Source organism: Plasmodium falciparum (assembly GCF_000002765.6).
Source record: "Plasmodium falciparum 3D7 genome assembly, chromosome: 12".
Taxonomy (NCBI): Eukaryota; Apicomplexa; class Aconoidasida; order Haemosporida; family Plasmodiidae; genus Plasmodium; species Plasmodium falciparum.
Window position 1 is genome coordinate 376,475 of NC_037284.1, and position 25,166 is coordinate 401,640.

General features: G+C 19.3%; 4 protein-coding genes across 4 annotated transcripts; 3 read left to right on the forward strand and 1 right to left on the reverse strand.

The window, feature by feature from the left end:
- Positions 1-77: 77 nt before the first annotated feature.
- PF3D7_1208200 (cysteine repeat modular protein 3) lies at positions 78-11,009 on the forward strand (the record flags this gene model as incomplete). The annotated part of the gene is made up of 2 exons (XM_034153491.1): positions 78-331; positions 458-11,009. The coding sequence occupies 2 exons, from the start codon at positions 78-80 to the stop codon at positions 11,007-11,009; spliced, it is 10,806 nt and encodes a 3,601-aa protein (XP_034009380.1).
- Positions 11,010-12,070: 1,061 nt separating this feature from the next.
- Positions 12,071-12,673, forward strand: PF3D7_1208300 (acyl carrier protein, mitochondrial, putative; the record flags this gene model as incomplete). Its single annotated transcript, XM_001350456.1, has 2 exons — positions 12,071-12,436; positions 12,566-12,673. The coding sequence occupies 2 exons, from the start codon at positions 12,071-12,073 to the stop codon at positions 12,671-12,673; spliced, it is 474 nt and encodes a 157-aa protein (XP_001350492.1).
- A 1,784-nt stretch (positions 12,674-14,457) lies between these two features.
- On the forward strand, positions 14,458-19,152 carry PF3D7_1208400 (amino acid transporter, putative; the record flags this gene model as incomplete). Its single annotated transcript, XM_001350457.1, has 1 exon — positions 14,458-19,152. One exon carries the CDS (start codon positions 14,458-14,460, stop codon positions 19,150-19,152), a length of 4,695 nt encoding a protein of 1,564 aa, XP_001350493.1.
- A 359-nt stretch (positions 19,153-19,511) lies between these two features.
- PF3D7_1208500 (conserved Plasmodium protein, unknown function) lies at positions 19,512-24,773 on the reverse strand (the record flags this gene model as incomplete). Its single annotated transcript, XM_001350458.1, has 1 exon — positions 19,512-24,773. One exon carries the CDS (start codon positions 24,771-24,773, stop codon positions 19,512-19,514), a length of 5,262 nt encoding a protein of 1,753 aa, XP_001350494.1.
- Positions 24,774-25,166: the final 393 nt, after the last annotated feature.

Genomic DNA, 25,166 nt, shown 5'->3' on the forward strand with positions numbered 1-25,166 from the left:
ATATAAATATATTTATTTAAATATAAATAAATAAATATATAGATGTTTTCAAAAAGTTTCCTTATAGGTCAAAAAAAATGAAGAAAATTTATTTAAGCATTTGTCTTATGATAATTGTTATCTTCAAAATTTTTAAGAAAAAGCAACATATAATGGATAAACATTTTTATGACAGAAACTTTTATAAAAAGCATAACCATGGTTTTACATGTAACCTTTTTTTAATTTTATATATTCCTTATAAGAGAAGTTTATGTTATGATACCTTATTCAATCAAATGATAAAAGAAAGTACGTTTCCTTCCAAAATAAATGTGACTTATAATTTAAGGTACCATCTGTAAAAAAAAAAAAAAAAAAAAAAAAAAAAAAAAATATTAATAATACAAAAAGAATAAATCTATATGTTTGAATATATATATATATATATATATGTTTTATTTTCTTATTCCTTCAGATATTATATATTGGACATTATTAATCCCAATATTATAAAAGTTAATATATTTATAAATTATTTAATCTTATTATACAAAATTAATAAGAACGAAATTTATGCAAGATGCCCTTTCTTTTCATCCAATAATAATATAACAAAAATTATAAATAATACAATCAGTAGAGTAAAGATATATAATAATTTCCCCTTTTCAGTAACAGGTACAACTTTGTTTATTCAGACAAATAATATTAATATATCGACAATATACCATAAATTAGAAAATATTATTATGAACTTACATATATTTTACAGTTATAAAAAATTTATATTTTATAAAATATCAAAGAATGTATTCATAAGAAAAAGTATAATAATAAAATATCCAAACAAACGATATCTTAGTGAACGCAAATATATAGAACAAAACCAAAAAAAAAGCCTCAAAAAATTAAAACATGATGAAATTAAAAAAGTAGGAGAAAGGAAAAAAGAGAAAAAAAAAGTAAGGTATTCTTCATATAATAAATCATATCTAAATGATGAAAAAAACACATTTGATAATTTACATTCAGCAAAATATATTTCCAAAAATAGAATTATTAAATATAAAATAAATAAAATTAAAAAGATAGAAGAAAACGTATTTAAAAAAATAAATACTAAAAAGCATCATATTAATAAAAATATTAAGTTAGAATCATCTGGTAAAAAGGAGTCGAAAATTAATATTAATAATATAATAATACACAAAAATAAGGATAGACATTTGATGAATAATACAAATTTTGTGGAAAATCCTGTGACAAATGATTATATAATATATAAACAAGAATTTATTAGAAGTGTGAACACATTAACATCTTTAAAACTTTATGGTATGAATTTAAATTATTTAGAATATCAAATATTAACTATATATGATTCAACTGATGAATGTAGCGGAACAAAATTGGCAGAAATAAATATTCTTGAAAAATATGATTCTTATATGATTACTGATTCTTTTAAAATAAAGAAAGTTGGTCTTTTCCTTATTTGTATTACTTTAACTTCTGTAGAATATGTAGGTGTATTAAAAGTTCAAAATAATTTAATTGATGACTTTGATAGTATAATAAATAATAATAATATATCAACATTTAATTGTTCAACAGATGCAAAATCGATATTAATTTATTCTAAAGAACGAATTATAAATTTAAATACTATTAATAATGAAGAAATTAAACCTGAAGAATTTATTAACCTTTCCAAATATTCTGAATATTTACAAGGTGATATTTCTCTTCTTGCTTGTTGTGTTAATAGCAATGGATATGTTGTGGTATTAGATAAAGATGTTATATTTGTTTTATATAATAAAATATTAAAAGAAATTATTATTCACTTTTTAAAAAATCCTATAGCTATATATTTATATAATCATACAATATTTATAACTGATGCGGAACGGAAAAATATTTTCCGTTTTGTGTCTAAATATATTTTAAAAAAAACATCGAAAAAATTGACACCTATATGGAATTATTATACATATATGAAACTCCAAGAAGAGAACGGGGTAGATTTAGGTAAGAATATGGAAGGAACGAGTGAATTAATATCAAATATATTAAAAACTAATAAATTATTAGAAAAAGCGGATACTATAAAACGTATGGATGAATTTAATAATGGAGAAAGTTATCTTATAAAAAATACTAAATTATTAAATAGTCTAAGAAATTTTCCAAAAATAAATAAATATCCTATAAGTCTATTAAATGAAAATTTTACATTAAATTATCCTTCAGGTATTGTAGTGGTTAATGATACAATATATTTTGTTGATACAGGATTACATGTATTATTTGCATATTCTTTACAAAAAGGAATTATAACAGAAATGTTTGGTTATGTAAATCATGAAGTGAAAAGTGAGAACGGATTAAATAAACCATATTCATTATCATTATTTTCTACAAATAATGGTAATACGAATTTATTATTTTTAAGTGAATTAACAAGTTCACGTATTTTAATATTTGAAATAAATAATTCTATTAAATTATATTTAATTTATAATAATAACATCAATTTTGATATTATCACATCTATTGTAACTACTTCTTATTTTTTAATCATATGTGGTTTAAAACAAAATATGGATATTTATAAAAGTTATATAACATTTATTAAAATAGAAGAATTATCAGATATAGATATACAATATAATGAATATGATACAACATTATATTATGGAAAAAAATTTTCTCTAGATCCTTTAATAAAAAGTCCAAATATTAATGAATTCAAAATGGAACAAATAGATAAATTTACAAATAAAATAATTAACACAGGATTAACAATTCATAAAGATACAGGAATTATTAGTGGGAGAATAAATATATCTGCTGAATTTCATATTAATATATTTGTAAAAGATTATTTTAAAAAAAAAAAATTAACCTTTGTAAACTTTGTTTCACTTTGTCCAAAAGGATTTAATATTGAAAATAATAAATGTATACCATGTCCTATCGGATTATATTATTCAAATAGTAAAAGTATAAACCAATGTATACCTTGTGAAAATTATAGAAAACATTCCACAACGTTATATAATTCTGCTAAATCAAAAACAGAATGTTTATGTAAACCCGGTTATTTTCTAAAAGACAAACGGTGTGTTAAATGTGTTGCTGGGTTTTATAAAGATCAAATAGGAAATTTCAAATGTCAGGGAACATGTGAAAATACAAAAATGAGTATAGAAGTAGGTGCAAAAAATTATGAAGAATTAAAATGTACATGTAAAGATGGTTATTTTACAGAAAAAAAGAAAAAAGAATGTATACCTTGTCCTTTTGGAAATTATTGTATATATAATCCTAAGGTAAAATATAAAGCAGATATTATACGTTGTAAAAATAATAAATTAACTTTACACAGAGGTTCCAAATCACCTAATGATTGTTTATGTTCTCAAGGTTATTATCATGATTATAAAATGGATGAATGTGAATTATGTAATTATGATCAATATAAATCACATATTAGTAATGATCCATGTGTACCATTTATATCTAAATCGTTAGTTAATCAAGAATATCTAATCAATGAACCTTATTTTCAATATACAAATATATATATTAAACAAACAAGTAATATTATTTTTGCTCCTAAAAAAGGTTCTAAAATGTTCCACGAAGCTACTTTATGTGAAACAGGATATTCATATAGCATGAATAAATCTATATGTTCTATATGTAGATATAATAATTATTGTTTAGGTTTAGATCATTCAAGTATTATATGTCCTAAAAATTCTATAACTATCAAATTAAAAAGTGTTAGTGCTCTAGATTGTTTGTGTATAAAAGGATATGGAAGAATCATAATTAATACTAACCAATCATTTACAATATCCTGTATACCATGTCCATACAATACATTTCAACCTCATCATTCATATGGAAAATGTATTCCTTGTCCCCCTCATACATTTACTAAAATTACAGGAGCCACATCAATAACTGAATGTATACCCAAAATGGGATATTATAATATATCATTCGAATACATATATGAATATTCAAAACAACAAATGTTGAACAGTATTCCACATTTTATTCAATACTATCATTACTTTTTAAAGAATCAATATGAACATTTTGCCAAAGGAAAGAATAATCAAAAGAAAATGAATAATAATAATAATAATAATAAAAAATATACATGTACAACTCATAAACGAATTGCCATAAATAACAAAAGCAACAAACATAAAAAATTTCCACGTTACATTAATGTAGAGGAAAAAAAATATATATATAAAGATAAATATAACATACCCCAAATTACTAATAATATACATGGTTTGAAAAGTCCATACAATAATATATTCCACACAAATTATCTAAAAAATATTTTTATATTTATGGATTTATTCAAAATGAATAAATATATATATAATCAAAAGAGTAAACAACATAGAGAAACCATAATTTATGGTCATAATAATTTATCATTTGTTCATATAAAGAATGAAAAGGATTTTTCATATGATGAAAAAAAAAGCAAGTATAATATCAAAATGGAAAATAATAACAATAATAATAATAATAATAATAATATTAATATTTATAGTAATAATAATTTAAATTTTGTGAGACAAATGAATGAGAAAAATAAAGAATATACAAAACTACTATCAACAAAAAAACGTAATATATCTCAATCAACATCTTTTCTAAATAACAAAATTATTTACGATGATTATAGGAACTTAATATTCAATACATCGGACACATATAATCATAATGTATCTAAAAGTATTAATATAATATCACATGATATTAATGATATATTAAAAATTATAAAAGCAAGAGAAGAAAATTATTTTATTAATAAGAATAAGGACATAAAATATACATGCTATGAAAATGAAGAAAATGAAACATCTAAAAAAAGAAATCATTTTATGTATGTATATACCATACCTGAAATTGATGTAATGAGCTGTTTAAATTCTTGTATATCTAACATATATTGTACAGGTATCGAAATGAATACAACAGACGATAAAGGGAAAACAAATTTATTTCTTATGTTATACAGAAGTTATGGTAAAACGTTTATTTATTTCTATAAATGCAGTTTATATTTTTATGAAGATTTAACATCGTATTATAAAAAAGAAAATTTTAAAGTAATAAAAAATGTGGAACAATATAACAATACACACAATAAAATAATTAGTTGTGTTATTCAAAAAAACCCTATACTTCATTTATGGAAAATTTATTCCTTTCAGAAATGTCCACATAATTATTATTGCGAACAAGAATCTTTAAAAAAAAAAAAATGTCCACCAAATTCAATAAAAACAATATATGATGGAACCATAAATGATTGCTTATGTCTACCTGGTTATTACTTAAAAGGAAATATACAAACGTGTATCCCATGTGAAAAAGGAAGTTACAAAAATACAATATCTAACGATTCATGTATAAAATGCCCTATTAATTTTACTACATTATTTGAGACATCCAAATCTGTTTATGACTGTGTTTGTAGAAAAGGATATTATTTTTCATGGAATACAAATATTGATACAAATGATATAGAAAAAAAAAATATATATAATAATAATATTAATTCTATATACAGGAATAAAAATGAAATTAAATTGATAAAAGAATTAGAAGAAGAATATGCATTTAACGTAGAAAAGAAAAGAAAAAATAAACATAAATTTATATTACATAAAAAATTGAATAATAGATATAGAGAAAATATTCATAAAAAACAGATATCCCTAAAACGAAAAATTAAATTTCTTAACGAACAAAAAGAAATAAATAATCATTTGAATTTTTTACATGTGAATGAAATTTTAAACATTTCTTTTTTTAATGATAATCAAAATTATATATACAAGAATAAAAATAAACAAGAAAATGATACAAATATAGAAATCAATCCGGTATCTAAGCAAACATCTTTACATTCAAATAATATTTCTAATAAATATATGAGAAATAATTTTTTACAAATAAATGAAAAATTGTACATTAATAATTCCAATAATAATTACAATGAATATATACACAAGGCTCAATGTACCAAATGCCCTAGAAAAATGTTTTGTCCAGGTTATTGGTTAGAAAACTATGAAAATGAGATACACCATCCTCCTATATATTGCCCGAAAGGCTCTCTAATACTTGGTACAACGATAGAATCAACAGATATTCATAAATGTATATGTAGGAAGGGTTATAGTATAAATTTATCCATAAAACCAAATAGAAACAAAAATGTAAATGTAAATGATAATGATAATGGTAATAATAATAATAATAGTAATAATAATAATAATAATAGTAATGGTAATAGTGCCACTCTCAATAATAATAATAACATGTGTGTTATGTGCAAAGAGGGATATTATAAAGATGTTATAGATAATTCTGTATGTGCAGGATTATGCATAGAATTTTCTACATCTTTTAAAGGGTCCATTAGTAAAAAACAATGTTTTTGTACTGTTGGGAAATATATGATTCAAGATGAAAAAGATGAAAATAAATGCATTAACTGTTCGAAAGGATCAATATGTATAGGTGGTTTTAAATTTAAATCATTAAGGGAATTAATAAAAAATCAATATTATATAAATTTAAACATCTATGATCATTCTATACCTTTACCAAAAAAAGGATATTTCGCTACCTTCCAAATTAATCATGAAGATTTTAAATGGAAACCATTGAATTCATTACATATAGAAATTAATAATTATGAAAAAGGGAATATAATAATTACTGACAAAATTATTCTTAATGTGTTTCATAAAAAATTGCATCTTATAAATATAGGCGAAAAAAATAAATATGATCAAGCTGATCAAGGAATATATATAAAGAAGAACCTAAATAACAATTCTTTTATCCATAATAATAATAATATAAAATATATTGTAGAAGAAAGTAAACATTTAAGAGATCGAACAATGGCAAATATTCCTAATGAACCTATATTAGTAAATGAAAAATTAGAACCAATAATATATAAAAATAATTTTTTAATGATAGATAGAATACCTGATTTTCATTTATGTCCAATTAGTAATAGATGTATGGGTACTTCATCTAATTTATGTTTTAAAGGTTCAGAAGGATATTTATGTAATAATTGTTCAAATAGTTATGATGTTATTCATTTTCGATCACAATGTATTAAATGTAGAAAGAAAAAAACAGAAATGATAAATTTATTAATACATAAATTTTTGTTTTATATAATTATATTTTTTATAATGTATTTAAATTATTATTGTTATATAAAAAAGAATTATTTATTTATTAGTATATTAAAAATATGGTATCTCTTTATTATATGTTTTATACCATATAGTTTTATTATGGAACCTATAGAAAATCATCTCAAAAATTACCAATCATATTTCCAATTATATATAATATTACCAATGAGATTTATAGCACATTATTTTAAATTGAATTGTTTCTTTAATAATTCATATAACGAAATAAACAATAATATAACAGATAATAAGGTACATATATATATATACATATGGTATATACAAAGATTTCTTAAAATAGCTGAACCAATATTTGATTGTATTCTTTTTACGTTGATTTTTTTCATAATATATGTTTTATATATTTCGTGGAATAATGAAAAAATACAAATAGCTCAAAGTGTTATAAAAAAACAAATTGAAAATATACAAAATAATTCGTATGGAAAACATATATATGACTTTTATTATTATTATTATCAGAATAATGTAATTAATATAATAAAAAATACAAATAATAATTGTAATGTTAAAAATTGGAGTCAATCTTATTATGTTCATGATTATTTATCAAAAACAAAAAAAAAAAAACAAAAAAAAAAACTATCCAAATGGAGTCTCACACAAACAAAAAAGAAGTTAATCCAAAGATGGAAACATAAAATAAGCAGATCATTTAAACATAAAAAGGAAAATTCTGAAAATTATGATTATTTCGAAAATAAAGAGAATAAAGAGAATAATAGTTTATGTAGTGAATCAACCAAACATGACAATACTATAAATAATAATTATACTACTTCTTCTGTTGAAGACAAGTTTATATATACGAAAAAAAAGACAACATATAATAATAATACAAACCAATCATGTGATGATGAAAATATATATAATGTTAAAGAAAAATTATTAAAAAAAGATATAACAAATAATTTTGGATATGAACATATTGAAAAAGAGAAATATTGGACAAGTATTTGTTTATCAAATATATATAATATTAGAGCATTAGGTTTATTTCGTTATATACATCCTTATAATATAAATATATGGGATAAAATGAAACGTATATTATCTGATTTGTCATGTGTATATATTATAATATTATATATTTATTTCCCTTTCATAATAATAAATTTATTAGAACTTGTATGGTGTCAACCTATTCAATATAAAGAAAATCCTTCTTTATTAATTTTATATCATATGCCATCACAAGTATGTGATCTTCAAAATAAATTATTTTTATCAGGAGTTTTATATTCTTGTTTTTTTTTAATTATATATATCATATTATTTTCTATCTATATTTATGATACATCAAAAAGCATCAAAGCCATTGGATCCTATTCAAATAATTTAAAAAGTTACTTTTTATTTAATGGACATAATTATCAAAATAGATGTTGGGAAATTATAAATATTATCAAAGTATCATTTATTATTATTCCTTTTATATGTCAATTATATACTAAAAGAAATGTGAATTCAAAATATTTTATATGTTGTTGTATAGTACTTGTATTGATTACAGAAGTTGCATGTATTTTATTTTATTCTCCTTATGATAAAAGATCAGATAATTTATTACAAAAATTAAGTCTCACATCTTCTTTTTTTATTTTAATTTCCTATTTGACCGTACAAGTAGGTTTCTTTTTTGATGTTACAATCTTAAATATTATTCCTATTTTTTTATTTTTCTATTTTCATGTATATGTTATAAAACAAATTATCTTGGATTTTGCAATTTATAAGAACATCTTAAAAAGGAAAGACAATCATATATCTTTTGATAAAAAAAAAAAATCTAATGATATGTTGAATGACTATAATTTTTTATTTTTTTTTGATAAAATAGAGATAGATAACAAAGATTCAAACACACCCAAAGGAATCGATACAACCGTGCAATGTGATGAAAAGGAAATTAAAAATAAGGATGATATAAATAATTTTAATCATAATAAAATAAATGATGTAAATAACAAAAGAAAAAAAAAAAAAAAAAAAAAAAAAAAAAAAAAAAAGGACGAAACAACAAAAAGTCCTTATAATGAAGAATATAATTTGTTAAATTTTGTTTTAAGTTCAAATAATATTCCTTCTTATTCAATATATTTTGATGATAAGGAAGAAGAAATATACCTATTTCAGAATAATAACACAAGAGGATATGAATATAAAAAGAAAATTATTAACAATATGAAATATAATAATGATATAAAAATAGAGCAAACAAAAAGAATCAGTTTAGATTTACTACATTCAGATATACTTTATTATAACATAAGGAAGGGAACTATTAATAGTGATATATCAAATATGAATACCTATAATAATATAAAAATGAGAAAGCAAGAAAATAATTATTACCATCAAAATGATTGTAATAATATAAATAGTGATGATTATAATAATGTTTGTGTACAAAAAAGAATATCAAATAAATTAGAACATTTTATTAGAATTGAAAGAGAATATGATAAAGAAAAACATTATATAAAAAATAATGAAAAAAATAATTCAGAAGATGATATGTTTTTCTTAAATATTACACATTTTATAAATTGTTTTATTGATGCAATAAATATTCTATATATAAATCAATCATATGATAAAATAACAGTTGAGTGGTTAAGTTTTATAACAAGATTTTCCATATGTTTTATACACTGGATGAAAAACCATGATGAAAATTTAATTAACTTTGTACCATTAAATGATAAACAATTTGAATTAAAAAAAAGAAATCTTCTTTTCTATTCTTTATTTACATCTTATACAGAAATATATAATCTTTATCATTCTATCAACAATAGTAATTCTCTTGCAGGATGTAAAAAACGGTTTATTAATTCAAAAAATGTAAGTAAACCATATAAACACATAAAAAAAATCAAAAATAAACAAGGTGATCTTTATGGTATAAATAATTTAAACGATACAAAAGATATAGGTGACAAATATCAGAGAAATTATAAGAGAAATAACTACTACAATGGTAATATCAAAAATGAACATTTAAATAATTATGATTTAAATAATTATGATTTAAATAATTATGATTTAGATGATTATCATATATATAATAATGATATATATAATAATGATATATATAATAACCATATAGATAATATCCATTTAGATAATAACCATTTAGATAATCATAAAAAGGACAAACCTTTTATTATTACATCAGCAAGTTCTCCCTCTCTTCCATGCTTCAACATTTCAGACGATCAATTTTTTAGATGTGAGAATGATATAATTAAGCTATTATTCGATGAAACTTTATTTAATAATTTAACAATTACACTAATGGAATTTTATTTTGCAATTTATATAATACAATTTATTGAGAGTAAAAAGCTATCAATATTAATTAATTTATTCTGTGAAAAAAAAAAATTCTTAAGTAAAGAGAGGCAATTTTTAAAAATACTCATGTCAAGAAAACATATCATACAAAAAATTATAGATAAAAATAATTTATCCACACATATGAATGAATATATCGAATATAATTATTATTTAGAATATAATAAAAAATTGAAAAAGCAAAGAGAAAAATTACTAAATCTAATTATAAATAAAAAAGGACAAATTCGAACACTTAAAAGCATAAAAAATTTGCAACTTATGGAAGAAAATATGGTACAAGGGAAAAATAATATAAATACACATTTTGTTAAAACATTAAAGAAGTTATTAGAACATCAACCATCACACCAATCAGAAAATAACATAAAATAAAAAAAAAAAAAAAAAAAATATATTATATATATATATAAAGAAACAATTGTATGGTTCTTATCATAAAAATGTGTTTATTTGTATATATTTTTTTATTTTATTTTTTTGAAATATTTTTTGTAATGACCTAAAATCATATTATATATATATATATATATATATGCAATATATTACATGTTATAATTTTTTAATATAGAAATTAATAAAGTTTTTTTCTTGTGAAAAATTAAGAAAATAAAGGGTTAATTTAGGGCTTCACTTTTTTCCATATTTTAATATAATTAATTATAATAAATATATATTTATAAAATTTTCTCTTAATAATTTAAATTGTTATATGGTAAATTTCATAAATTTTTACTTTTTATATATAAAAAAAATATGAAATAAAAAATTAAGTATTATAAAATCCATACATATTTGTGTATGTATGTATGTATTTATTTATTATGTATTCAAATTATGCAATATTATGAAAAAATAATAGCAAAAAAAAACAAAAGAAAAAGGTTCATAAAATTAATCAATTATTGATATATATATATATATATATATATATATATATATATATTATATAGATATATTATAATATTATTAATATAAGTATAAATATATACAAATTGTGTAAGTTGTGAGAAAATATATATATTATATATATATATATATATTTTTTTTTTTTTTTTTTTATTTATATGTACCATTATAATTTCCTTATTATTTTCTAATTCAAATGGTTAGTATTGCTTACAATATATTTTTTAAACAAATAATATACATAATATATATATATTTATATATATATATATATGTTATTTGTTTATCCAATTTATGTATGTGTTTATAAATAAACTATAAAATAAATCCTTTTTTGAACATAAAAATAAAAAAAATTATAAATATAATAAAATTGTATACAAATACATTAAAACACAAAAAAAAAAAAAAAAAAAAAAAAAAAAAAAGAGTTAATAAATTATATTATAAAAATATTTAATACCGTTGTAGTCCATATTTATGTAAAATTATGCTTTTCCTTCTTTAAAAAAAAAAAAAAAAAAAAAATGAGAAGAAATATTATTCAAAAAATTCTGTTCAATAATAAAAATATAACACTATGTAATACGTATAAAAGGGGATTTATTCAAGTTCTCTTAAAACATGGTATGAATAGTAAAGGCATACAAAATGGATTCTACAATAATAAATATATATTGAGCGCTCAAAAAAATAGTGCCTTTTTTTCAACTGAAAAAAGTCAAGATCTTAGTTCTTTAAGTAAAGAACAAATAGAAGAAAAAATCTTAACGGTTCTAAAAAAATATTTACCCCCTGATGTTGAAATAAAATATGATGAAGAATTAGAAAAATATAACACCAAGGATAATCGAGCCTGGGATTTCCTTGATACCGTTGAATTTTTAATAGATGTAAAAATATAATATATATATATATATAATATATATTTATTTGCACATATATAAGTATAATTTATTTAATATATTTATATTATTTATATTATTTATATTATTAATTTTATTTTTATTTTTTTTTTTTAGATTGAATCCGAATTTAATATAACAATACCAGACGAAACAGCTGACAATATTAAAACAGTACAAGAAGTTATAGATTATATAATTCAATTAAATATAAAAAAAACATAAATATTGTAGAATTATATTAAAATAAAATCGATATATATATATATATATATATATATGTACCATTTTTTAAAATATATTTCTTATAATTAATATTTCAATATAAGAGAATATTATATATATAAATATATATATATATATATTCATTTGCATTTTTTTCTTTTCAATAATACATATTTGTGTTGATATGTTATAAAAATATATAAAAAAATCAGACACACACACGTAAACACATACACATAGGATATAAGTTTTTTAATTTTTTTATTATAATAAATAAACTATTATACAAACTCCTTTTTTGTCCTTATAAAATTTTTATTATATTCATTTTAACATTATTTATTATATTATCCTTTTTCTTTTTTTTTTTTTTTTTTTTTTTTTTTGGGGAATGGATTATATGAATGTTTTTTAAAAGTTAAAAATATAGAAGCTTCACAATTTTTGTGATTTTTGAGAATATTTTTGATAGGTTAAAATAAGAAAAATATATTTTATCATAATTAAAAGTATACATTTTAATATATTACACAAATGTGTATATATATTATCTTGTTTTTCATATATATATATATATATATATATATTATATGGTATTGTTAAAATTTTTACACATATACAATCTTATATAATGTTAAATATAAAAATATATTATTAATCTGCTTTAATTTAATATATATTTGTATTGTGTGTATATATAAGTTATGTCATTACTACTTTTGAAGAGCTCATTTATATTATAAATATAAAATAGAACAAATATTGTAAGGATTTTATTTTATTTAATTTTTTTTTTTTTATGATATCCCATTAAAAAGTAGTCGTAACAACTAACCACAAAGTTATACAATACAAAATTTATTTTATTATATCTCATTCTTTTTAAAGTAATCATCATAAAGTACTAAATTATATTGTCAAAAAGGCATGTGTTACATTTGTATAAGAGAATAATTTTGTTATGACATAATATATATATATATATATATATATATATTTATATGTATGTATGTTTTACTTTTTTATTACATTACATTTTATTTGTTTAAGTATTATCCATGTCATTGAATAATTTCCTTCTTTTCCTAATTAAGCATAAGAACCATATGAAATATATATATATTATTTATATATATATATATATCATAAATTTGTTTGAAACATAAAATAAATTATTTTTATTTTTAATGTTCAGACATATACTTTAAATATTTTCTCTTCATAAAAAAAAAAAAAAATAAATAAATAAAATAAAAGCACACAAAATGTAAATAATTATATAAGTTTAAAAAAATTAATTCGTATTACACCCTTAAATATTTCATTCTAGAAAAATTTAGTGTAAAATAAAATAAATTAATATATATATATATATATATATATATATATATATATATTGTTTTTTTTTCTTATTGTCAAAATGTAATTATATAATATATTATAAAACTTTTATTTTTTATTTTTTTTTTGTAATAAAGAACATTATGTTAACACATAATAAAATAAATTAATATATATGTTCATATTATATTTTATTTGTTCGAATAACCATTTGACGAGAGAAAATATTAAGGAAACACAAATAAATGTATACACTCCTTGTATCAATTAGAATAAGACATAACCAAAAAGATACAAAAAAAAAAAAAATCAAATAAATAAAATAATAAATAAATAAATATATATATACATATACATACATATATATATATATATATATATATATTTGTGATCCTCTTTAAATACTTTTAAGAGATCTATTAATTCAGCTTAAAATAACAGGAATGAGTATATGCATATCAACTCAAATTGAACCGAATGATGAAACGTATACTAATAATTCCATAGTAGATATGTACGAGAAAAGGAAAGAAGAACGAAATACCGATATGATAAAAGATACTACAAGTAGTTCATATGACAAAGAATATATAGAAAAGATAAAAAGATTAAAGAAACAAAAATATTTTGGTAATAAAACAATAGGGAAATTTTCTAGTTATATTTATTTAATTAATCAAATATTTGGATCTGGTATAGTATCCATTCCTTATGTATTTAAAAATTCAGGATGGTTACCAAGTTTGGTAGCAAATATACTTATATGTATTTTAACAATATTTAATTCTTTATTATTTTTAAGAACTATGACTATGATACCTAATAATATACATTTTAATAAAAGGTATGAATATATATCTACTGTTTGTTATTTTTTAGGAAAGAAGAATATATATTTTTGGCTAGTTCAGATATGTTTTTATGCAAGCATATTATGTAGTAATATAATATCTATAGTTATTGTATCTCTTGCAGTAGATCATTTAATAATAAATATGTTTGGTTATACAATCGGTTTTGTTATATATCCAAATATCGAAATGAGATATTTTACTAATATAAATGAATTATATTATACAAAAAATTATATATTATGTATAACTATAGGATATATTATTAATGCAATAGTATCTATATATTTTTCTCAATCAAATTTAGAAGATAATATGAAAGTACAATTTTTATCTTTTTTTTTTTTAATGACTACTATACTTCAAATGATATATTTAAGTATTCTTAAAATATATCAATATAATACAACTAATATAAATCTTCATTTATTAACAAATAATAATTCTATTAACAAATATACAGATATTAAATATCCAACAGTTTTTGGAAATTATAATTTTAAACAACTTATATCATCATATATATCATCTTATTCAACTATTACCGTTATCCCATGTTGGGCAAATGAAATGAAATCTGATGTAAAAATAATAAAAACCGTATGGTTATGTAATATTTTTTGTTGTATTATTTATTATATATTTGGTTATGTATTATGTACGGCTTATCCAAATATAAATAATGATAACATATTAAATGACATATTACAAACACCGTTTTTAAATATATATATGAAAATATCTATATATATATTTGATATATTAACTATAGCTCCTGGAATATATGTATATTGTATAGCTACCAGATATAATTTAATAAATAGTAATATTTGTTCAGAAAAAACTGCATTCCTTTTTGGTACCATATTCCCATTTTTTATATCCTGTTTTTTCAATTCAAGATATATATTTGAGAATATTTTTACATGGTCAAGTTTGATTTTTTCTTATGCTTGTAATTTTATTACACCATCTATTATATATTTGATAGCTTGCAAAAATATTCCTTTTTCCGAAAAAAACCCTCTAAAATATATTCACGTATTGTATGACCCCAAGGAATATATGAATAGGAAAAATTTATGTCAAGAGGTACAAAAGAAAAACAAAAGAATGTGTATTCAGAAAGATACTGAAATAAAGGAAAATGCATTAATATCTACAATGTATGAAGGAAAATATAATGACAAATTGGAACATAACAATAGTAATAATAATAATAATAATAATTTTTTATCAATTCAAGCAGCAGAAATAAATAAAATTAATAATTCTAGAGAACAGAAAATCAATTATGTAGATTCGCAGAGTAATCATTTCACGGTTCCCATAAAAACAAACTCTCAATCTAAAGAAGGAAATAATATGGAAAACAAAAAAAGGGACATTTCGATAGATAATAAAACACTTCAACAAAAAAAAAAAAAAAAAAGCGTTAACTTAAATACAGACAATGTTATTATAAGAATGAATGAGGAAGATATGGAAGAAAATCAACATGTTCAATATGAAAAAGATCACGATGAGAAATATGATAATGAAAAAAATAAGGAAAACACATATAATAATCAAACGAATTACAACCATTATAAAAAAGATAACATAAATATTATTGATGACAACAATGTAGGAAAAATAAAACATAATGTAAAAAATATAAAAAAAACAAAACAAAAAAAAGATATGTTTGAATACAGAAAATATAATTCTCTTTTTAATACAAAAAAAAAAAATGTATCTTACAATTCACAAAAAAAAAATGAGTCAAATTCTTATAATATTAGAAGATCAAGGAAACATAAAACAGTCATGGGATTTGAAAAAAAAAAGAGAAGAAATAAACATGAAATGAACATAATACATGATGGATATAACAAATATCAAGATTCAGATAGTCATAGTGATAATATTAATGATGATGATGATGATGAAGATATTTTACACGATAAAATTATTGCAGATTTGTCAAGAGATATATATAATGACATAAAAATAATTCAAAAAAATTATGAACGAGATGAATATTTAATTAAATGTTCTGACATCTTCGATTCATTTCTAAATCTCAAATTGATTATGGAAACAGAAAAGAATAATAATACAAACATGAGAAATAATTATGATATGGAAAGTATTTATAATATGGGAAATAATTATGATATGGAAAGTATTTATAATATGGGAAATAATTATGATATGAAAAATAATTATAGTATTAATAGTCATCATAACATACATTACATGAGTAATATAAAAAAGCAACATAATAGTGTCGAATATTCTAATATATCTAATACTTTACATATTAATCCCAAACATGAAATGAAACCAAGTCCGTTTTTTTCATATCCATGTTATAAATCCATAGATCATTCAAATAATTTATATATATATAATTCATATGATATAAAGTTTAACAATATGAATAAGCAAGAAAAAAATAAAAATCTTGGTTCTGATAATGGAAATCATAAAAATATATTATTATATTCAAATGTAAAGGATGACGAAAAGGAGTATATATTATTCGATAAAAGAAGAGTATTGGAAAATATCATACAACATGAAAAAGAAGATCATAATGATAATGAAAATAATAAAATATATATTGAACAAACAAATAATAAAATAGGAACATCAATTAATAATTATAGTGATAAAAAATATATAGAAAAAAAAAAAAATGAACTTAATGAATTAATAAATAATCAGAATAAATACAAACATCAATTTAATAATATAGAAAAAGAGTTTGATATTCTCATTAGTGGAATCAATAATAAACAAAATTTAACATGGGCATTTGATGGAAATAAAAAAGAAAATTATATTGGAAACAAAAAAAATCTTTATTTTGTAAATAATAAAAATATAAATGTATCCAATGTAATATGCACTTTTAATTTAAATAATACGTATAGAAAGTCAACAAGTTTTGGTTACTTTTATAATTCAAATTGTAAACCATATGTTAAGGAGGGAAATGTAATCAACAAATTATATAATATGTTAAATAGGATGAATACATATGGATCGTCACCCTTAAATTGTATATCGGATGATGTTATTATTCCAACACAAACGTGCAGGAAACAAAATACAGATATTTATTATTATATTAACGATAATGAAAGAAACAAAAAAGGAAAACATATGTATAATAATATATTATCTGATGATACAGAGGAGGAACCATTTAAGGTTTATTTATCCAATGATATAGATATAAATGAAGACAACGATAAAATATATACAATATGTGATGATAAAAAAGGGTATCCCGATTTTAAAATGGATGATAAAAATAATAATAATAAAACATATGATAGTAATAAATATGATAGTAATAAATATGATAGTAATATATATGATAGTAATATATATGATAGTAATATATATGATAATAATAATAATAATAATAATAATAATAATAAAGATGATAATATTTTTCATAAGAAGGATTACCATGCTAGATTCACCAATCATATAAAAAACAATCAGAAGGAAGATGAAAATAATAAGGAAGAAATAATAAAAGTAAAAAGTAATCATCATAATAATAATTTAGAACAAAAAAGTACTATTCAATCTCAAGATAAATTATTGTACTCTTTAAATTCATATAATAAAAGAAGTAAAGTATATAAAGATATAAATACATTAAGTGTGCCTGACAATGTTTATAATGTCATACCACAACTTAATAAAAGGAAAGGAACAAACAATTATGACGAAGACATTAATAATATATATAATTATTATAAATATAATTTCCTTTTATGTTTTAATGAAAATATTAAAAATAATAAAGAGTATTTAAAAAATTACAACCATATTAGAAATACAAATATATACTATAATAATATTATTCATAATAATAATCAAAGTACAATAAATAAAAAAAATATACATAAAAATGATAAAATCAAAACAGATATAATAAATATAACATCCGAAAATGATATTATGAAAAAAAATAAAAAATTTAAATCACTTTATATAAATACATTTTCTAATGATGATAAAAAAGAACCACTAATTAATCACAATAAAAATGATATAGAAGAATTACCAACTATTAAACTTATATGTTCAGAAAAACCAATATATGGATATGAAGATGCTTATCAAATTGATGATTATGTTAACGGGCAAATAAATGAAAATATTATACATGTATACCCTTTTATATATTTAAGAATTAAACATGTAAAAATAACTCAGATGCTTTTGGGAATTACTATTATGTTATTGTTTATAGCTATCCTTTATGATTTTATATATTAAATAATATATATATATATATATATAGATATGTATATATGTATGTACATACATATTTATATATTTACGTATTTATTTAATTAATTATATATATTTTATGTGTCAAATGATATGTGTTATATAATATTCCATTTTTAAAAGTAATACAAAAACATAGTGGAACAAACCAAAATGTACCAAACAAAAAAAAAAAAAAAAAAAAAAAAAAAAAAAAAAATAATACATATATTATATATATATATATATATATATATATATGTATGCATTATTTTTTATATGTGAAAAAAGATATTTTTGATGAATTAAAAAAAAAAAAAAAAAATTTGGAATATATAGGTGGATATATATATATATGCCGATATTTAATATTGAAAAAAATAATTAAAGAATGCTATGTCATTTAATTTGAGGACATTCCTCATTTCGAAATAGGTTTCTATAGATACTGCTTGATTTCCAATAAAATTTAATACATATTTTTTTTGTTTTGTTCCGTCTTTTAAATATTTTAAATAAGAAGGAAAGAAGAGAGCAATAAATTTAGGTGTAATGAATGTTTCTGTAAATAAAATAATTTCATTAATATGTTTTTTTCTATTCTCATTATTTGTACATGTTGGGGTAAAATTATCAATTATTTCATTTACTTTATTCGAATATAAGGCTGTCTTAAAATTATTAGATTCGATTTTATTTATAAATATTTTGTTATCATATTCATTATTAGTAGTATTATCACATTCGTTTTTTTCTTTTATTTCTTCATATTTTGGTATGTTACATTCATTTATATATTGACCATTCCAATAATTTATAATTAGTAATATATAGGACGGGAAAATACTTGAAAATAATTCATGATTAGCTCTTAAAAGAAAACAATATTTGGAAATAATATTTTCAAAATCGTTTATACATTCATTTGTTAATTTTCTTATAACGATCATAATATATCTATCATATAATTCTTTTCTTAGTATACTACAATGATGATAATATTTATACATTGGATTGGTTTTAAAGGAAAAAAATATATTTTTCAAATGTATACTTTGTGGTTGTATAGATGTGTGATTATTTATTTTTATTTTTTTATCCATACTAGATAATGACGTACAATAATAATAATTATTATTACTAATATTATTAATATTATTATTATTATTATTATTATTATTATTATTACTATTAACATTATTAATATTGTTATTATTTTTATCAATACTTATAATAGTATTCATATTTTTTACCACATTTTCAACTCTTTCCTTATAACCATTCTCTTCATTGTTCATTTCATTTCTTTGTAAGTCATTTATATTCACATTAATTTTATTATTTTGAGATATATGATTTCCATATAAGACCCCCTTAGGTATGTTACTATTACATATCATAAAATACATATAGGTTAACATAAAATGATCATTTATAAATCTAGAAACATCACCATTTTGATTTTCATGTGATTTTCTCATTAATAAATTAGTACAATTTAAACCACAAAAAGAATACTCAATTATACTTAGATTAGTAAATAATTTTGCAATATCGGATAGGTTGTTATAAAAATACAAATAATTTTCTTTTAATAAAGATACGATTTGAAACTTTTCAAAAATGTTCATCATATCTGATTGATTATCTAATTCTTTTAAAAGTATTTGAAAGTTTTCATAAGAGTTTATATTTTTATTATTTTGAATAATTTTATCATTATTATAATTTCTATTACTAATATATATATTTTGTTCATCATGAATATGATCAATATCATATTGTTTTATAAAATTATTGACATTATTTTTTTCTTCTTTATTATTTACAATTAACAAGTTTGCATCTTTCATTTTATTATTAACAAAATGATCTTTTTTGTCGTCATGATTTATTATTTTATGATTTAAATTATTTTTTGAAGATATATTTATATTATTATAGTTCTTATAATTTTCTTCAATTTTAATATGTTCATAATCTATGTCATTTGAAAAATATTCATCCTTTGTGTATGTATGTAAATTCAAATAAAATAAAGGAGATATATCATCCCTTGAAGTATAATCTGAAGGTATATTATTATATAATACGCTTTTAACAAAATGGAAAATATCGTTCTGGTATGTATTAGAAATATTGTTTAATTCATTTATATTCATCTGACTTACGTTTGGTATTCTGCTTAATAAATCTAAAGCATTAAAACATGACCTTATATCTCCATTACAATTATGAGCATAATTTTTAATAACATCTTTTATATTTTTATTTGAATGTATCATTTTACAATAATATCTCTCTATTAATATTTTTTCAAAATATGCTGGATGAATCTTTTTTAATTTCACAAAATGTACATAAGGAGAATTATTAATATCAAAACCTAATAAAGAATTTACAGTTTTTATTTGATCATAAGAATTTATTAAAATGATCATAGGGTTTATTTTAAAACATTCTAAGTTATCTTTTCCAAGCATATAAAAATTAGTATTACATTCCATGTTGCTCTTACACACGACATTATTATTATTATAATTATTATTATTGTTATTATTATTGTTGTTGTTGTTATTATTATAATTATTATTATTGTTATTATTATTGTTGTTGTCTTTTTGATTGGTTGTATATATTTTGTGTGTTTCATTTTTTTCTTTTATTTGATTCATATCCCCATTTTTATATTTTATTATTTTTTCTTTACAATAATTTATACGATTCAATATAAATTGCATTGTAAATATACAACTGTTTCTAAATCCTTCTGAATATTCTAATTCTGATATTGGAAGTTCATCAATAATAATAGCTCTAGTATTTATAAAATGATTATGATAAAAGATTCGCTCCTTTTCTCTTTTATTCTTCTCTTTTATATCTATATCCATTACTTTTTTATATAAACTACTTTTCATAATTATATCCATAACATTTTCATTGCTATTATTTGATAATATCCAAAACAGAAAATCTAACATTTCATTTTGTATATCTATAATATCAACAAAATTGTTAATTAATTGGTTTTTTATATATATTTCATTATGTAATGATTTTATTATATTATTATATAATGTATTACTTTGTATTAAATTATTTATTATATTGTTGTTTAATTTATATATTTCATAAGCATATTTTATTAATTTATTATTTACTTTAGGAGACACATTTAAAGATTCTTTTATCATTATAATTGAGTTTTCAAAAGAACAAGTAATATTTATTTTTGTTATATTTTTATTTTCTTTTGTATATTTATCATTGTCTGTAACACTATCTTTACCACTTTTTTTTTCTTGGAATTCCTTTATATTATTTATATCATCATAAATTATATTCTCATAATTCTGTTCTTCATTATCCTTCTTCAGCATGATGGATGTTAGTTTATCCAATAAGTTCTTTCCAAATATATAATCATTTTTAAAGCTTTTTTTTTTTTTTTTTATTAAATTATTTGTCATAATCAAATTGTTTATTACATCCATTTTTATATGATTAACAATATTCATATTAATGATTATAATATCCTTTATATTTATTATTAACAACATATGTATAATTATAACTTCCTTAATAATATTTTTCAAATTAAAATTATTAATAAAATTTATATTATAATTATTAATCATCAAAAGTTGTATTAATATATTTTCATTATCAAATGAAGAAAAATCTTTTTCCTTGTTCTCTTTTACAAATATATCATGAATATCTTTTGGAAGAATCATAAAATGTGGAAAGTTTATTTTCCCTTTTTTAATTTCTATATAATTTATATTATTTAAGTCATTCATACTTTTATTCAATTCCTGGATAATATTTAGATAATGCTCATTAAAATTTCTTTTCAAATTGTTTGATACACATAATTCTTTAATAACTTTCTTTGATTTATTTATTTCTATAAAATGTTCTATGTATTTATTTAATGTATGATTTGTTAATATATTAGTTATATATGATTCTGTCTCATAAATAGTCGATTTGACAGAATTATTATCCAAACATGTACTGTCATCACTTCCTGTACATGTACTACTATCTCTACAAATATATTTATTTTTATTATTATATTTGTTTTTATTCATATATTTATTTCTAATATAAAAATCATTCATATTTTCTTCATTTATCATAGGAATTGTAATACTTGTAGAATTTTCCTTTTCAACATACATAATATTATTATTACTTTCGATATATTTTTCAAGTTCTTTATTCATATTTTTTCTTTCAATATAATCTTTCATTTCTTCTATTAAACTCGCTCGGATATCCCACTCTTCATTTAATTCTACTTTTAATTTATTATATAAATGAAGATTTTTATTTGTACAAAATGACATATCATTTGATTCTTTTATAGTTATATTAATGCCTTCATTTGTATGATATAATTTATTTAAAGCCTCGATCATTTCTTCATTATAATTTCCCTCAACAAATAAATTAATTAGATGTTGTTTTTCCATACGTATGAATTCATTAAATTCTTTTAAAATGGTATCTTTTAAATTATGTAACACAGATAAAATATTATTTATTTTTTTAAATATTTTAACACATAATAAAAACTTTTTATTTATAATTCTATAAAATCTATTCTGTTTAAAAAATGGGAATGTACATTTTTTTTCATTTCCCAAACTTTCTGAATATTTAAAGAGTTCTTTTAATATATTCATATATGTAACGTATAATTTGAACCATAATTTTATTAATTGAATAATCATATTATTACATTCAGTTAACTTTTCTATAATCATTTCTTTACTCCATCTATTATTATAATAATAATAATTATTATTATTATTATTAAAATGGTTATTTGATGATAAGGAACTATTTATGGTTCCTCTATAATTTATTTTATTTGAGTTGGAAATTTTAACAAATTTGTTTGGACCATCTGGAATGTTTGAATCAACGATTCTTTTCTTCCCTCCAATAGAAAACTTATCATTTAACATAGAGTTATAATTATGATAATTATAATTATCGTTATAATTAATAGATCTATTAACAGCATTATCATCACCATCATCAATGTAATTAATATTATTATTATTATTATTATACACAGATGTTGATTTATGTTCTGCGTTCTTTCCAATATATTTTTTATTTTGTATAATATGATTTCTCTTTTCCCCAGATTGAGTTTTATCTTTTTTTGTATTTCCTATTTTGCAATTTGAATATAATAAAAAATTGATATATGGATGTTCATAATAATTATCGTTCATTTTATTACTATTGTCATCATCATTATCATCATCTGTTTCTCTTTCTTTCATACCTCTAAGATTATTAATATAATCCATAGGTTCATTTTCATAATAACATTGTCTTATATTTAATTTATCACATAAATATTTTATTAATGTTGTTTTACCACTACCTTGTATCCCTAATATAACACATATTGTTTTTAAAGAATATAGTGTCTTACACTCCTCGGTGTTCTTATTATTACACACATACTCTAATTCTTTGCTTAATATTGGATCATTATTAAATTTTATTATATCTGTAAAAAAATTTAATATGCTCAACTTATTTTGAGGATGCACTAAAATTTCCTCAAAACTTTTAGGCATATAATTATTCATCATTAAATCAAATTATTATATATATGTAAAAAAATATATATATATATATATATATTATATATGTACATTTTTTGTACAGCTATATTTTGAAATAATATTATACATAACAAGTAAATTAATAAATAAATAAATAAATATATATATATATATATATATATATATATATATATTATTACACCAAAATGCATATCATATCACCTATAAAACTTATTTCTTTTAACTCGTAAAATATTATATTATATAATTGTTTTATTATTTTTTTTTTTTTCAAGAATTTTGTCAGGTGTTGTATGGTTATAAATATATTTGAATACATATATAAAAGAAAAAAAAAAAAAAAAAAAAAAAAAAAAAAAAAAAAAACCGGAAATAGGCTTCATGATTATACATTTATAA